Here is a 16,249-nt window from a genome sequence, read left to right as displayed (position 1 = left end):
GAGGCTCTAGCAGGGGCTGCTTACCTTGAGAGACTCAGTTTGTGAGCCCAGCCCCTTGGTGCAAAGCTCCATCACTGAATAGGAACAGAAGGTATCGCGGACTTTGTACTGACTCACAGCAAGAAGCCACAAGGCAGGGTTGGTCTCCAGCTCAGAGGGTGGGATCAGAATGGACTGGTGCCCCGAGTATACACTGCAGACACAAGAGAGGCCATCAGGGCTGAGACCCAGAGCAGGTGGGAAAGACACAGTAACATTCATCACTGAGAAACAGGACCACTTCAAGCAAGAAAATTTCATATGTAAGATAAATAGAAGAGCAAGATACAAATAGATTGTCTCCTGGGCCAGTGAGTTCCAGACTCTTCCTCACTTTTTCTTCTAACAGGGTTAGTGTGTCTGGTTTTATGTTGAGGTCTTTGATCCACTTGGACTTGATTTTTGTGCAGGGTGACAAATATGGATCTATTTGCATTTTTCTACATGTAGATATTCAGTTAGACCAGCACCATTTGTTGAAGATGTTATATTTTTTCAATTGTATGGTTTTGGCTTCTTTGTCAAAAATCAAGTATCCATAGGTGTGTGGATTTATTTCTGGGTTTTCTATTTGATTCCATTGATCATCCAGCCTGTTTCTCTGCCAGTACCATACAGTTTTTATTACTGTTGCTCTATAATACAGCTTGAGATCAGGGATGGATATACCTCCAGAAGATCTGTTATTGTACAGGATTGTTTTAGCATTCTGGGTTTTTTGTTTTTCCGTATGAAATTGAGAATTGATCTTTCAAGTTCTGTAAAGAATTGTATTGCCAGGCCACAGAGAAAGACAATACGCCAGTCCTGATGAGATCTGATAAGCTAGGGTCAGATGGAAGGGGAGGAAGACCTCCCCTATTAGTGGACTAGGGGAGAGGCACAGTGAGAGAAGCGAGGGGGAGGGTGGGACAGGTAGGAGATGAGGAAGGATACAAAACAATAAATTGTAAGAAATAATAATAATTAATAAAAAGATGCAAACAGATTAAGAAAACCCCATAGGAAGAAAATTAAGACAATCAAAAGAAGTCAGACACTTGATCTTCCTACTGTCAATCTGCCCTGTATTATGTCCAAACCATCATACAGAATGACAAGTACAGTCATCCTTATCTTTTATCTTTATAGTTGAGAGTACACTTAGGAAAATGACAGATTACATATTTTAATTAACAATCAATTGATTAGGTAATTGGTATGGACTTTAAAAATAAAGTATTTGTTCAAACTGTCATTTTGAATAGCAGTTGCTATTCTTTTATTTAGTATTTTCCCTGCATGTATGCCTGCACACCAGAAGAGGGCAGATCTCATCATAAATGGTTGTGAGCTATCATGTGGTAGCTAGAAATTGAAACTCAGGACCTCTGGAAGAAGAAAGAGTGCTCTTAACCTCTGAGCCATCTCTCCAGCACTGAAACTGCCATTTTTAATGCTTATCATTTTGAATTAACAGTCCTTGATCCTACTTTCTATAATAAAAAAAATCCCAGATAAATATTCTGAGATTTAAAGAGATATTTTCACTATACAAAAATTCATATGAAACCCAGATCATTGTTATGTTCTATTAAAAGACATATCTGTTTTTTCTCTCTTTCTCTCTCATTCTCTGTGTGTGTGTATGTGTGTGTACACCTGTAATCTTTCTAGCAATCTCATTTTAAAAAACTTCAAAACTAAAAAAGCAAGAGAGCCCAGCTGGCTCAATAAATTAATGGAAACTGTATGAGCCCATAAACTTATTTTAAATAGGATCCTTCACATAGAGAACCACTGTAGAGAGAACATGGCAAAAGAGTACTGGTAGCAAATTTTCATTTCTGTCTTTATTTCTACATTTCAAAGTTTCACTTATTTTTGCCAAATAGCAAATCCTGACCTTTCGTACAGCCTTTCTAATGTAGTTAGTAATTTGAGAATGATGATATCAGTACATACAAAGAAAGAAAATCGGACTTTAAATTATCATTATGTTTTATATTGGCTATTTCTTTTCTCTTTTTAAAGCTCTTATCTTAGGATTGGAGAAGGGGCTCAGCATTTAGGAACACTGGCAGCTCTTCCAAAGGATCCAGGTTCAATTCCCAGCACCCATGTGGTAGCTCATAACTGTTGTCTATAATTTTAGTTCTAGGGGATCTTCATGTCTCCATGGGTACCAGACACAAATGTGCATAGACATGTGGAAGCAAATACTCATAAAGTAAAATTTTAAAAATTAAAATTCTTATCTTATATTGGGTTACATAAGACCAGTTCCACATGAGTGTGTAATACAGTCTAAGCATATTATTCCCCATCATGCCCTGCAACTCTTAAGTAGATTATTTTTGCTTTGACTTATAAAATGTCATGGCAATAAACACGTATAACATCAACTTTACCATTCAAAAATTCATTTCACTATTTTATACATATAAGCATTTGGCTGCATGTATGTCTGTACATCAAGTGTACACCTAGTGCCCACAGAGTTCAGAAGGTGTCTGATCCCCTGGAAATGGAGTTACAGACAGTTGTAAACTGTTCAGTGCATGCTAATAGTTGAACCTGGGTCTTTTTGAAGAGAAGTCAGTACTTAAACACTAAACTATTACTCTAGCCAGTCCCTAACTTTACCCTTTTAACCAATTCTAAGTTTGCACATCAGCAGGTTTTGTTGTAAGCGCAAGGATGTGTAAACATCACTATTTCCAAGCCCTTTCTCTACTCAAAGAGAAACTCTGTATCCTTTACATAATAATTTACCATCTCTTTTCTCTTACCCTCTATTCTTTCTCTGTGTCAATCTCAAATGCTCCCTTTAAGTAGAATTATACAAATACGTCCCCTTCATCATGGCTTATTTCACTCAGAATGGTAATTTGGAGGTTGCTTACATAGCAGTGTGTGTCTGAGTTTTTCCATGTTGTAGCTGGATACTACTTGACCGGGGGTACACATTACATGTTGTTTACACATTCTCCACGGATACTTTGCTGGCATCTACCTTTTAGCTATTGTGAATAAAGCTGTAGGGAACATTATTATATCAACGTCTGTTTGAATACTTCTTTTGGGCATATATTCAGGAATATAATTGCTGGACTACTGGGTAATTCTGTGATGAACTTTTTGGGAAACGTTAAAACCATGTTCTATCATGACTGATAATTTTGAATTCTTACTAGACATCATCCAAGTCTCCCTGCATCCTTTGCCAACAACTGGTATTCTCTGCTTCAGTACACCTACTGTAGAATGAAATGGTACTTATCTTTGATTTTGATTTGCTTTCCCTAGGGAAATGTGTAAATGTTTATAATGAATATGTCATAATCAGTAAAACCCCATGTAAATAATTCTAATATCCAATAGTAGGACAATTCTTTTAATGATTTGCCATTGAAGGGTATTTATTAAAGACATTTTTTTGTTGTTTGTTTTATTGAGACAAGATTTTACTTTGTAGTTTAGGCTGGCCTTGAACTTATGGCAGCCTTCCTGTTAGAACCCAGCAACTATTAGGTTACAGGTGTGAGTCATTACACCCATCTCTAAAGATCATTTTACACTAAGGTTTTTTGACAGAGTTCAAATAACATTACACAAGTATACCTATAATAATAATAGATTTATATACTATTCAAATAACTACCTGTTATAAGTTACTTTTTAGGCAATGAAATGTGAGGTTAGCTTAGTCCTTGAGAGCAAACTTACATCCAGCTGTCCTTTTATCCAGAACCAAAGCTTTTTACACTGTTTTCCCAAAGCCTAGCAAGAAATGAGCCTTCCAAAAAATTACTTTTTTTTTTCTTTCAAAGGATATCCATATTATTTTCCAATATTTTAAGAACTATACTTGGGATCTGACAGCAAAGTAGATGTCTTCTTAGCTCTAGAAATGCCATTTAAGGGCTTATGCTTCCTTCTCTCCTCACCCAGACCTACCTATGTTAAAAATATATTCTATGTTTAACGAAATGAAATGTTGCAGAGGTCAGTTATCACATCCCTGTGGAATTGCAGTTACAGGCAGTTGTGAGTTGCCTGGTATGGGTGCTAGAAATCAAAACTGGGTGTTCTACAAGCCAGTATGTGCTCTTAACTTTTGAGTCATCACTCCAACTCCATGAACAATCATTGAAGACTGGGTGTTATTTCCAGAGCACACCATAGCTAAAATAGACATCCTTTCCCTGTCTCTACCTGGCTTGAGAGGTTTGAATAATGACCTCATCCTAGTCTTTTTCCTAGAAATGTGTAGCTTTCCTCACGAAGGCCAGGGGAGTAAGGCATTCCCGCCTGAAGTGATTTTACTAAAATTTAGGATTTCATTTGCTATCGGGAGGCTTCATTTAGACTCTAACTAGGTATGCCTTGGAATTAGAACTTTATTATTTAGCTAGTGTGTCATCTCCAATTAGAAGCCTCAAGGTAGCACTGAGCAGCAATCAGAATAAGTGGAAAATTTACCCTGACTATATGAATATTAAAAGAACTACCTCAAGGCCAAACACAGAACCATACATCAGCAAGAGTCTAAGCTCTGGCAAGCCTACACATTATAAATCCCATAAATCATAATTACCTACCAGGAAGCACTATGTGTCTTTCTATACTGAGAAGTAAAGGAACATAGTGTTTCTGTTAAAATCAAATGCTATGCAGCCCATTCATGATTCAAAGTCCAATATGCTACCTTAATTAGATGTTCTTAGTTTTTTTTTTTTTATTTTATTTTTGAAGCTGAAAATTAAACAGCTATGCGGTCATATTAAGTACTTTCCAGTACCACCAAACAAACTTAATGGCATTTGAGTTTAATGCCTTAGGGAATAAACACTGAGGTATATAAAACTTATAATGACTTTCTTTTCAATTCTGGCAACCTGCCATATCCATATCCCCAATTTTAATTTTAAAATTGCTAGCATAAGGAAGTCCAAATTGGAGAACATTAGAGAGAAATAGTCCACAACTTAATTTCCCAACAATATACAACAGGATTAGTGAACTGTTTGGTTTAAGTCTTAGCATACAAAAATGTTGGGCCCAGAATTGTTAATGAATTCAGGGCCATCTAATTTCAAGCACATTAGTAAACATTATACATAGAGTCACTGACCTCTTCAGTACCCCATGAAAATCAAAAGTAAGAAAAAACCCATACAAACAGCCAACATATTATATATATATTAATACATTATGTATATTATATGTAATATATCACCACAGTGCTATTGTGGAATATTGACAATCATTGACATATAGTGATTTCTCTAACCTGTTTCATGAATTTTGAATTTGACATTATCAAACCATACAGCAAAGTCTGAATCTTCAATTTTTATACACACTGATTTTTCTGGGCAGATTATAAATACTCATATGGTCAAGTTCAAACCACTTAAGAACAGGCGGCCTATATGGAACAAAGTATTTTGTAAGACTTTCTGGAACTTGATCTAGTCTACTTCAAATGATGAAAAAGACATTTTTCTTTATAATATTAATTTGCATACTAGCAATTAAGTTGACTTCAAGATGACAACTCATATACAAACAAGTGATAACTGCATCAAGTTTGGCTCAACAATATAGTCACATACTATCCCAGGGTATGCCCAGGCTGAGCTTCCTTAATTAAGAAGTTTATTTTGAAAAGACACATGGGCTACACTCTTTGTGCCTGGTATTCCAAAGGCAAGCTGCAGCCAGGTGTGGTGGCACAGCCTATAATCTAAGCACTGAGGTAGCAAAGAACTGAGGCTGACAGTCTCAAAACAAACAAGCTTCTTCCAACCAAAAAGCTCTACTATTGTAACTGCTGGCAAAGAATTGAGTTTTCTTCAATAAAGTCTCACTGGGTATATTAGCCACATTTCAGGGTAAGGCCCCTGCCCAGGAGTAGTTAGCCAACACAAAATAAACTCAATGGTAGTTTTGTATACTTTCTGTATTTTTTGTTTGGGCATTTTTTTTTTGTCTTATTAGTCTTTTACTTGTATATTTTGGTTTCCTTTTTTATATGTGTGTTTGTTGAAGTTTTTGTTTTTTGAGAGAGTCAGAGGGCATAGAATTTGGCGGATGAGGAGGTAAGGAGGATTGGGGGGATTGAGGTAGGGAAAGAGTGTGATCAGAGTATAAAAAACATAAGATGATCAATCCTCATTCAGAAAGGCAAATGGGATGGAGATTTGCCAAGAGGGAGAAACCAGGGAACAGGACAAGAGCCTACCACAGAGGGCCTCTGAAAAACTCTACCCTGCAGGGTATCAAACAGAGGCTGAGACTCATAGACAAACTCTGGGCAGAGTATAGGGAATCTTATGAAAGAAGGGGGAGATAGAAAGACCTGGAGGGGATAGGAACTCTACAAGGAGAGAAAAAAAATTGGGGCATTGGGATCTTTTCTGAGACTGATAATCCAACCAAGGACCATTCATGGAGATAACCTAGAACCCCTGCACAGATGTAGCCCATGGCAGCTCAGTGTCCAAGTGGGTTCCCAAGTAATAGGAACAGTGACTGTCTCTGACTTGAACTGATTGGCCTTCTCTTTGATCACCTCCCCCCAAGGGGGGTGCAGCCTTACCAGGACACCGAGAAAGACAATGCAGCCAGTCCTGATGAGACCTGATAGACTAGGATCAGATGGAAGGGGAGGAGGACTTCCCTATCAGTGGACTGGAGATGAAGGAGGGAGGATGGGATTTGGAGGGGACAAGGAAGGGGGCTACAGTTGGGATACGAAGTGAATAAACTGTAATTAATAAAAAATATATATAAATTTTTTAAAAAAGTAAAAAAAAAAAAGCCTACCAAATCAATCAACCAGTTTAATTAGGGTCTGCTTTTCATAACATAAAACTTACCCATATCAATTAAACACAGAATGAAATGATTCTCTGTGACTCTGGCCAGTCATATAGTTCTCACCTATTGTAGAACATTCACATTACCCCAAAGTCATCTCTATGTCTATTTGTAGCCAACACTGCCTCTAACCATATCAACCATTTTATGACTAAAAACTGATATTTCTATGATTTTGTATAATATTATCAGGTAGCATATGGACTCTTGGTTGGTCATTTCTTAACCTAGGTCATCTACACTGGTTTTGACTAAGCCTCTTGTGAATAATGACATCAAGTCTTCCTGCAGATGTTTCAATACTTTCCCATTTCCTGGTAGGTACCTAACAATAGAACTACTAGATCACAGGGTACATTTATGTTTGATATTTATACATTGACAAACTGTGAGTCTCTGGCTTATATTTCCATCAACATTACATATAAGAATTACAATTGTTCTACTTTAGTGGTTACTGTCACTTTATAGTGTACATCTTTAAGCCAGAAAAACATAGGTTCTACAGCTTTGTGCCCTACCCACTCATCTTATATACGGTCTAGTGTGTACAGAGTACATCTCACTGCAGTTTTAACTTGCATTTTCCTAATTAATGCTACACAACTTCTCATGTGCTTAGTGGAATGCATTCTACATCACTATATACACTTTTTGTTCTTCAGTATTACTTATTAAAAGGTATGCCTTCCTACTGAATTGCTCTGGCACCCAGCTTTAAAACTCAATTGACCGTAAACGCAAGAACTCATCTCTAGGTTCTCAATTCTTTCTCATTGATTATCTCTCTATATGCTTCTGTTTTGTCTGATATATATATATATATATATATATATATATATATACTCATCTGCCCATCCATCCACTCACCTCTACATCTATATTGATTTCATCTCTATGCTAGTGTCTAGTTTTCTTGATTACTCTGCTATAAGTTGTAAAATCAAGAAGTACAGTGTGCTACCTTTTTATTTTTAGTTAGCTCACAAAGCAATTGGCTTCATTATGACATCTTCATACATGTGTACCACTATACTTTGATCATATTCCACATTTTGTACATTCTATTATAAGTGCATGTAAGGACACTAGGAGTCCTTAGTGTTATTTTGAGAATCATCTTTGTCAATTTCTACAATAAAGGCTGCTGAGGCTCTGCTAGAGATTACAATCAATTAACAGGCCCATGTTTATAAATTTGATATTTTTATTAAACATTCTAATGCATAAATATGAACATCTGATATACTTTTTTTCTTTTTGCGTAGGTACAGTAAGGGGTCTAACTGCGGGCTTTGCAGTATGCTGGCCAAGTCCTCTTCCAGTAAGCTTCATTCTAGCTTCTGTCTCTGACACACTTTGAAACAGTATGCAAAACCTTAGAAAATATTTCAAAACAATCCAATTTTATCAACAACTCTTGGTAAAATCTTCAATTCCACAATTCAAGGTTGGTTTAGAACAAAAAACAAAAATAGATATGTATGTATGCATATATAGATAGATATCTATTTGTAGTTACAATTTTCTTAACTTTCAAACAGCCACAGGTATCAAATATAGTCAATATAACTTTTTCCCTTTAATTCATTTGATATCAAGTTGCCAACCTCATGCCTTATCAACCCCAAGAGATATGGATGGGGGAGGAATTAGAGGGGTTTCCCAGCAGCCAGTGAAGCTAGCAAATTAAACCAATTAAGCTACCAAAATCTGAAAACATACATTTCTTCCACCAAAGCTCCTAGCCTGTTCAGCTCCACCAACTGTCTTAGTTCCATATTTTGTAGTGGAAGGATCTGGTTCAGAGTCCCCCATCACTTGCATTGCTGTCTCTCAGGTTCTTTCTGCCGGAAACAGCTGACTCTTAAAGGTTTGTTTACTCTCAAGGCATAATTTGTAAAGATGACAAGCACTTGTGACAAACACCTCAGCCTAGGTGTTTGGTATTTCCACAGGATTGGCAGCAATCATCTTTGGCAGCATATTTTGGGGAATAGGATCTCACCCCACTGCTACTGAAGACAGTTCCTCTGATTCCTTTTCTTAGGCTTCTCTACTGTGAAACTTCTCTTTTAACCATTGCAATGAGTAACTGATTTTTGGGAAGCTACTTATAAATTCTTATTCTTCAGCAACTTTTCAATTTGGTATCCTAATTAAATCTTAATAGTTGGATCATTTCCTATTTGACATAAAATGTTATAATCATTGCATCTGTTATTTTGATGCACAATTCGTCCCTGGTTCTCCTAGGGGAAACCCTTCAAAATGTCTCTCACTTTCATATATCCTCACCAATCTTTGGATATTGCCTTGTTTTCTAGATAACATTTCAAGGTCATTTTTAACATATTCAGTCCCAGCTCCAAAGTAAGTTATTTCTTGAAAGAGTTTTAAGTGCATTTTATAGGACTATTATCATATTATATATAATATTATTATGTTATAATAATATAGATGGGGTTAAAAGCTGTGTTAACTGCTACTGGGACGTAGCTGTTCACAGGTCCTTTCAAAGACAGAGCGCACAGATATGTTCACACATAAACAAAGGACATTCATAGTAGTACTTATGTGTATGTATGCAAGTGAACATGTGGTACATAAATGGGAATGTGCAGGAGTATGTGCACATTCATGCCAAATTCAGAACAAGGCAGTAGATGTCTTCCTCTACTACTCTCCATCTTAATGCCTTGAGACAGGCCCTCTCACTGAACTGGATGAGAGCTTAACATTTTACCCAGGCAGAATAGCTGGTGAGGCTGTGGAAATAGTTTCTCTGTACCCACTAATGCTGAGGTTACAGACACACATACCCACGCCCAGCTTTTTATATGGGTCCTGGAGACTGAAATTCACATCTGCAAGCTTCTTGTAGAGCAAACATTCTTTCCCACTAAGTCTCCTATACCCACATTTCTAAATCTACTGATGTATGTTGGTAAATATGAATTTACACTAACACACAAAACTGAATCAAGAGTTAACTGTACTTTCTGTGCCTATAGACAGAATTCAGCTTCATTATTTTAAACGTATATTTATTTTTAATCCACTTGCAAGAAATTCGCTGCTGTGAAGCCCCCTGTACTTGCTCCTATCACTTGGCTCTCAGAGCTGGCACCAGATGTCTCCCATGTGGATGCTCTCCTCCTTCTGCCTAAGCTTTCATACCCAGTGTCCTGCCCCCTCGATCTGACACCTTCTCTGTACTGCCTGCATACTTACACATAGAAGCACCTATTTGGACAGTCCCTAGTCCTAGGCACTGGCTTGCATGAGAAATGGAAACTTCTCATTTATAACTCTTTGCGATTGTGAACTTAAAACCCCACATTTTAATTTTTTTAAACAAGTCCTTTGTGATCTGTTTGCCCAGGTTTCTGAAAAATAGAAGTTACAGACTCTCATTTTGTTTCTATTTAAACAATTGCCTTTATTATTTCATATCAGAGGCAGTCAGCAAAGAAACCTGTATCTTTTTGTGTATGAATGTGTACATAGAGACCAGAGGACCACCTCAGCTATTGTTCTTTAAGCACCATTCACCTTGAGGTTGTTTGTTTGTTTTGAGACAGGGTCTCTCATTAGCCAAGGAGGCTGACCAGTGAACCCCAAAGATCCACCTGTCTCTACCTTCCCAGGCCTCTGTGCTGAATTATTAATGTGTGCCACAGCATCTAGCTTTTTTATTGGGTTCTTGGGACCAAACTCATGCTTTCTATAATATTTTACCAATTGAACCATCCCCCAGGTCAGAATGCTTTAGCTTTGAGCCTTGTTGAGTGAATTTGCAAAAACATCTAATAAACATTCCTTGCCATTCTCAACAGCATAGATAACCCCCTTAAAAGATCATTCAAATCCAGAACTTATATTCTCTTGGAACAAGCTCCTTCTCTGAGCATGTTGTGGGGGTGAGGAGGCCTGGTAGGCCCACAGAACCAAAAAGTCTTCCATTACTGACTGTATGTAGACTAGTCCTTTGCCAAATGAATATGGCCCTCTTAGAGAGGCAATGTTCAGAACAGACTCAATCTTTGTACCCAGCTAGCATAGATGGCTTCGGGCACATGGGCCCAGCTGATAAAATGGGAAATATTCTGAGCTCTTTCTCCAGTGCTAAAACACTCAATGCAATTGCATCTCTATTGAGGCACACAAAGAAGTTATTAGGCATGTCATTGTTTCAATTCTACTTGCTTTCGTACTTTCCAACAAACATGTTCAGGCTCCAGTAGAATAATTAATATTAATATTACAAATGCATTAAAAGTAATTATCCCTGAATGTTCAAATTCATAAGAAAAAACCCATCGTGAATATGAAAAACTGAGAAATCACACATAATACCACCTCATTTACACAACTATAGTTATGTATACTTATGAAATTTATAGGCATAAACATTATGGATAAAATTTTATATTTGTATTAAAACACAAATAACACACACAAATAATATTAAACAAATAAACAAACAAACAACAAAAACCAGTCCATAGAAAAATACAAGAAGAAAACTGAGACCATGTTGATAGTTGGGTCAGGAACACTGGTACCCACGTTAGTATATTCCATATACTTAGATATACTAGAAAATGCTAATTAAAAATGTTACATTAGATAATACACCTGGAAGACTATATGCCATCTTGATAATCATGGATAGTTACTAAGTCCACCATTTCTTAAGCGATAATGTTAACAGTTACATTCTTCAGTTTTGTTTTCTGAGAAAAGCTCACATGGCTCCAGGCAGGTATCAAAATTGCTGTGATGGTAATGCTGGTCTTGAGCTCCTGATCCTCCTCCTCCTCCTGCAATGTAACTGAGGCTAAACCTAATCCTCCTTTATTTACCTCCTAAGTGCTGGACTTGCAGGTATGTGATATCACACATACCTTTCTATTTATAAAATGCCTATAGAAAAGATATATATACATATTCAGGGGGAAAAAGAGCCAGGAAAGAGCCATTTGTATATTCTATTCTATCATTTATTCTGTAATTATTTTCTGCGCACTTTCTAAGAACCAGCACCAAGCTGGTAGCAAAAAAGAATGCAATGACCACAGACGTGAGCTCAGGCATCATAGGCTTTCTTCTGTACCTCTCCCCAGCTCATGTTCACCACTGAGTAAAGTCAGGGAAAAGGCAAGAGGGGGTGAGAGTTTTGATAATCCCCAAAAGGTATGACTGCCAGGGGACTTCTGACTTACTTGAATCTGTAAGGACTTCAGATTCAAGTCTTCTGAGGGTAAGAAAAAATTAGCGTGTAGCAGACATCTCCCGTACCTTAGCAGAGGCAGTCTACCCACTGGATTCGTCCTCAAAATGTCATCTAACTGCTGTAGAAAGTATAAGTGTCACAGTTACTACATTCTGGTCCTGAGCTAGGGACTCAGGGAGAGGCAAAGGGTCAGAATTTCTACTCTCAGCTCCACAACATACGGTTTCTGTTCTTTGAAAAGCAAAAAACAATCATTTTAAGGATGTTAAAGAAAAACCTCACCTGCAGAGACACCAGAGAACAAACCCAAGTCCACAATAAGGGTCTAAGCAGATGGCCACTTCTCTAGAAGGGTAAAGCTCACACTGCAGCTTAATAGAACGGCAAAAGGCACTGGTGGCTGCATGAGACATCTGAAAGACAGAAAGGCAGTAAAAGTAAGTGACTGGACACCCAGCATTCAGTGACGTCGGTGGGACAACATGCCTGTGTTGAATTCATGGTAATTTGTATTAAATGCCCCAAAATGGGATTTTTAGGGCCAGAGAAAATTAAAGCAAGTTTGGGTTATATTGTTCTGGAAAAGGTGGATGCTTGTGTTCTTAGTAGTCTTCCTATTTTCTTTTTTTGGGGGTGGGGAACGCATGGTAGGTAGGTAGTAGGCATGGTCTTACAAGTGCTGTCAGCATGGCCTGGAACTCCCCACAAAGCTGGCTAAGCCTAAGCTGCCTTTTAATTCATGGCATTCCTTCTACTTCAACCCTTTGAGCTGTATGAATTACATCCATGAGTCACTACACTAGGAAATCTTCCATTTTGAACATGTAAACCATACTTAAAGCTTCTTGACCCTCCTTGTAACCTCAGCAATGGATAATAATGCTTTAGATCTCCAAATGCATGTGTATCAGACACGAGGCAACCTCAAGCCTATGTGCTACTTACCTTATTTGCACTGTGGCATGTCCTAAGCACCCTTGCCTTTCAATGCATTTCGCTTTGGCTGGTGTTAAGTAACTATCCTTTCCCTGGGCAGACAACCAATCTCTAGACACACATTACATAGCACTAATTACAGAAAAAATACTCATGGCCTCCTCTAACTCAATGAAACTCAAGCTTTTTATCCAAAAGCTAAAATTGAGTAAGAATTTCTTCCAGAGAAAAATGACCTCTCTGCAACTCTATGGGACCAAAGAGGCAGACAATATGCCAGGCAACTTCCCCTATTCTTTTGTGCCTTTCAGCCCTTAAAACATACAGGTTTTCATTAACTCATATCAGAATATACTTCTTTTCACATACTCATCAAACAGATCATGAAAAATTAGAAAATCATTTTAGGAGTTTGAAAGAAAGTCTAGTTACCCATCTCTTTGAGTTTTTCTATGGTACATAAAAAACTGAGTCACCAAGAAGTAATACACATAGATAGTACTAACTGTTTCATGTAGATGCACTTTTATTAAATCAAGGTTTACTATTCTAGTTCCTACTTTCATACTCCATGAGAATATTCAGAAGTAAGGGTTTCTATTTTGGCTCTGACAGCAAGAAGCTCAAAGCTCACTTAAGGATGACAGTAATTAACTCATCCTGGTCTAAGAATATTTCTTTTAGGAAGTTTTTAAAAAATTAATACTCTAGCTTATTTGGTGTACTTTTTCTAATTCTACGGGAAAGGTCAAGTCTGAGCACTAAGTGACAGATAAGTAGTCCAATTTGGCCTAGTTCGACTGACTAAGAGGCAAAGATGAAAAGGAAAAGGCTTCCTGAGGCTTTAGACCCTGAGGCACAGGATCCTGACATCTGACCTATGCTGATGTTGATTCTAGATGAGATCAGTAGTTCTACCCTCTGACAGGCAAAAGGCTCACTGGAGCTTACCAAGTAGCAATCTTTTAGGTTATGATTGTGCTCAAGTTTAATAGGTAAAAGAATGTAGTGCAAAGATGCTGAGCAGAGTAAGAAGATTTGAGAACCATTAAGCAAGAAGATTGTATATACTATTCTGGCATGCAGTAAGACGATGACAATGTGAAAAAAATTGTTAGCTTTTTGTTTTTGTTTTTAAGTGAAGATTGAATCTAGGGTAATGTACATGCTAGGCAAGGGAGATATGAGTAAATTATGCCCCCAGCTTTTCCCAGATTATTTGGTAATTAGCTATTAGGTATTGAAAGTTCATATGTGTTCCAGCTTGTATGAAAATCAAATCATATCCCTTTCCATATATCCCTGGAATATAACCACATATAACAAGGTAAGTGAGCAATCAGTGCATGGCTTGTCTGTTGTCCACACTGGTCTGACCATTAGGCAGACCCCTCTTCTCACCTTTACACCGGCTAGCATCCCCGTTGTGGACACACTAAAGTCAAGGTAGGCCAGTGTGTCTGGGTTGGAAGGTTTGTAGATCTGGGCAGGCCGCTTCTTTGGCAAATCATCTGCAGAGAAAAACAAAACTGTAAGTCTGCTGGCCTGCTCTAAAGGCCATAATGAGAGAGTGCATGGAAAGCCAGTCTAAGTGCTGACCTGTGTCCAGTATGAGGGGCCATGTCCTGACATCTACAGCTGCTGCTGCCTCCCTGGACCGAAGCAGTTTACAAATCAATTGTGTTGTCATGAGACAAGCAGAGCGACTCACCTGAGAACCACAGACAAGAAAGGAAGGAATGAATGCATACCAGAAATAGACAAATCTTGGAAGCGCTCATCATTTATGTACCTAATGTTCCTCATAGGTTAAAAGTACAGAACTTTAAGTCCCAAGATCTAGCTCAGGACTGATCTGGCTGCAAATGTCACCCATGATCTGCCAGAATTGCAGCTAATCTGCCTGGCTCTTTCTCCCTCAGTGCTTCTCAGTCTTACTGCTGTAACATCACTCTTCGTTGAAGAGGATGACCTTCTCCAGTAGTGGAAGGCCATTTTCTAGTTTAGAATCTCTCTTCTGCTAGGACTTCCAAACTAGTTCTTAAAGAGCCAGCTAGGGTCTGGCAAAGTCAAGAGAACTGGTCAGACACACATACAGACAAAGCTCTGACGCCTTGTCCTAAACTCCTGAGGCTAAGTAGTATCCTAACATTACTCTCTCATGCTGGAAAAACATCAGAGGCTCCTCTCTCAGCATGTGCTCTTTACACATGCAGATACATTGTAGGTATTTTCTAACAGGAGTGCCTTTCTTGGCAGTGTTCCCTCACTGCTATAGAGCATTCACCAGGAGGCCAGGACTGTTCTCTACTTCTTATGACTGCTTCCTGTAGGGGAACGCATATGCTAGTCTTTAACTTCTTTATACAAACAAATAAATAAAGCATACATACATACATACTCTAAAAACAAAGAAAACAACCTTCCAGAAAGGAACTTGAAGAAGCCCTATATTGTTTTTCATTCAGATTGCTCCTTTGTGTTTGGTGATGAAGCCTTCTCTATGGAAGTATCAATGAACTCCAGTAGTCCTTTCCAGCTGTCCCAGCTTTCATGTTGCTCAGTTTAGATCTTACTCCCAAAGCTAGATGATAAACTCCCTGGAGACACTTCTATTCCAATTCTATTACTTTCATCGCACACCCACACATATAGCACAGCTAGATGCTGCCCCTGTAGACTTTAGGTTTGTGACTCACAGCTTGCCACTGTGAAAAGGCATGTGAAAAGCCAACAGTATTCTACCCAAGCCTTGGTTACCTCTACGATCATCTTGACTGTAGGCAATGTCGTTGCAATGTTCTGTGGATGTGGAGGCCGCACAGTGATTGGCACACAGCCTGCATACAGGCAACCATAAAATGCAGCAATAAGGTCTATTCCTACACGAGAGAAAAGCAGAAACACTTGAAGCCAGTCACATTGCTTAATACATTGCTTAATGACTACCACTGCTCTCTCTCAGTGCAAGTTCTACTCTGGTAAAAGTCAGAAAGTAAAGGAAACAAGGTCTTTAACTCCTTCCACCCTGTACCTTTTGAGTAAGTCTCAGTGATTACTTTCTTATGTCTTGTTCTTTTAGATACAAGATACTAAGACAGCTTGGATGTTTCATTTATTCATCTATCTATCTATCTATCTATCTATCTATCTATCTATCTATCTATC

General features: G+C 38.1%; 1 protein-coding gene across 6 annotated transcripts in view; it reads right to left on the bottom strand.

Annotated features, from left to right (window-relative positions):
* Window positions 1-16,249, bottom strand: part of Dip2c (disco interacting protein 2 homolog C) — a 408,243-nt gene that overhangs the window by 32,125 nt on the left and 359,869 nt on the right. For all 6 annotated transcript variants that reach the window (XM_060372683.1, XM_060372685.1, XM_060372684.1 and 3 more), the window contains 5 exons: window positions 15,842-15,963; window positions 14,681-14,792; window positions 14,483-14,592; window positions 12,428-12,558; window positions 25-193 (listed from right to left, as the gene is read on the bottom strand). In XM_060372683.1, the coding sequence (XP_060228666.1) occupies window positions 25-193; window positions 12,428-12,558; window positions 14,483-14,592; window positions 14,681-14,792; window positions 15,842-15,963 (644 nt within the window). The remainder of the gene's footprint in view (window positions 1-24; window positions 194-12,427; window positions 12,559-14,482; window positions 14,593-14,680; window positions 14,793-15,841; window positions 15,964-16,249) is intronic.

Source organism: Meriones unguiculatus, chromosome 19 (genome assembly GCF_030254825.1).
Source record: "Meriones unguiculatus strain TT.TT164.6M chromosome 19, Bangor_MerUng_6.1, whole genome shotgun sequence".
Taxonomy (NCBI): Eukaryota; Metazoa; Chordata; class Mammalia; order Rodentia; family Muridae; genus Meriones; species Meriones unguiculatus.
Note: the sequence above shows the minus strand (reverse complement) of the source record. Positions and strands in the feature narration are given on the sequence as shown.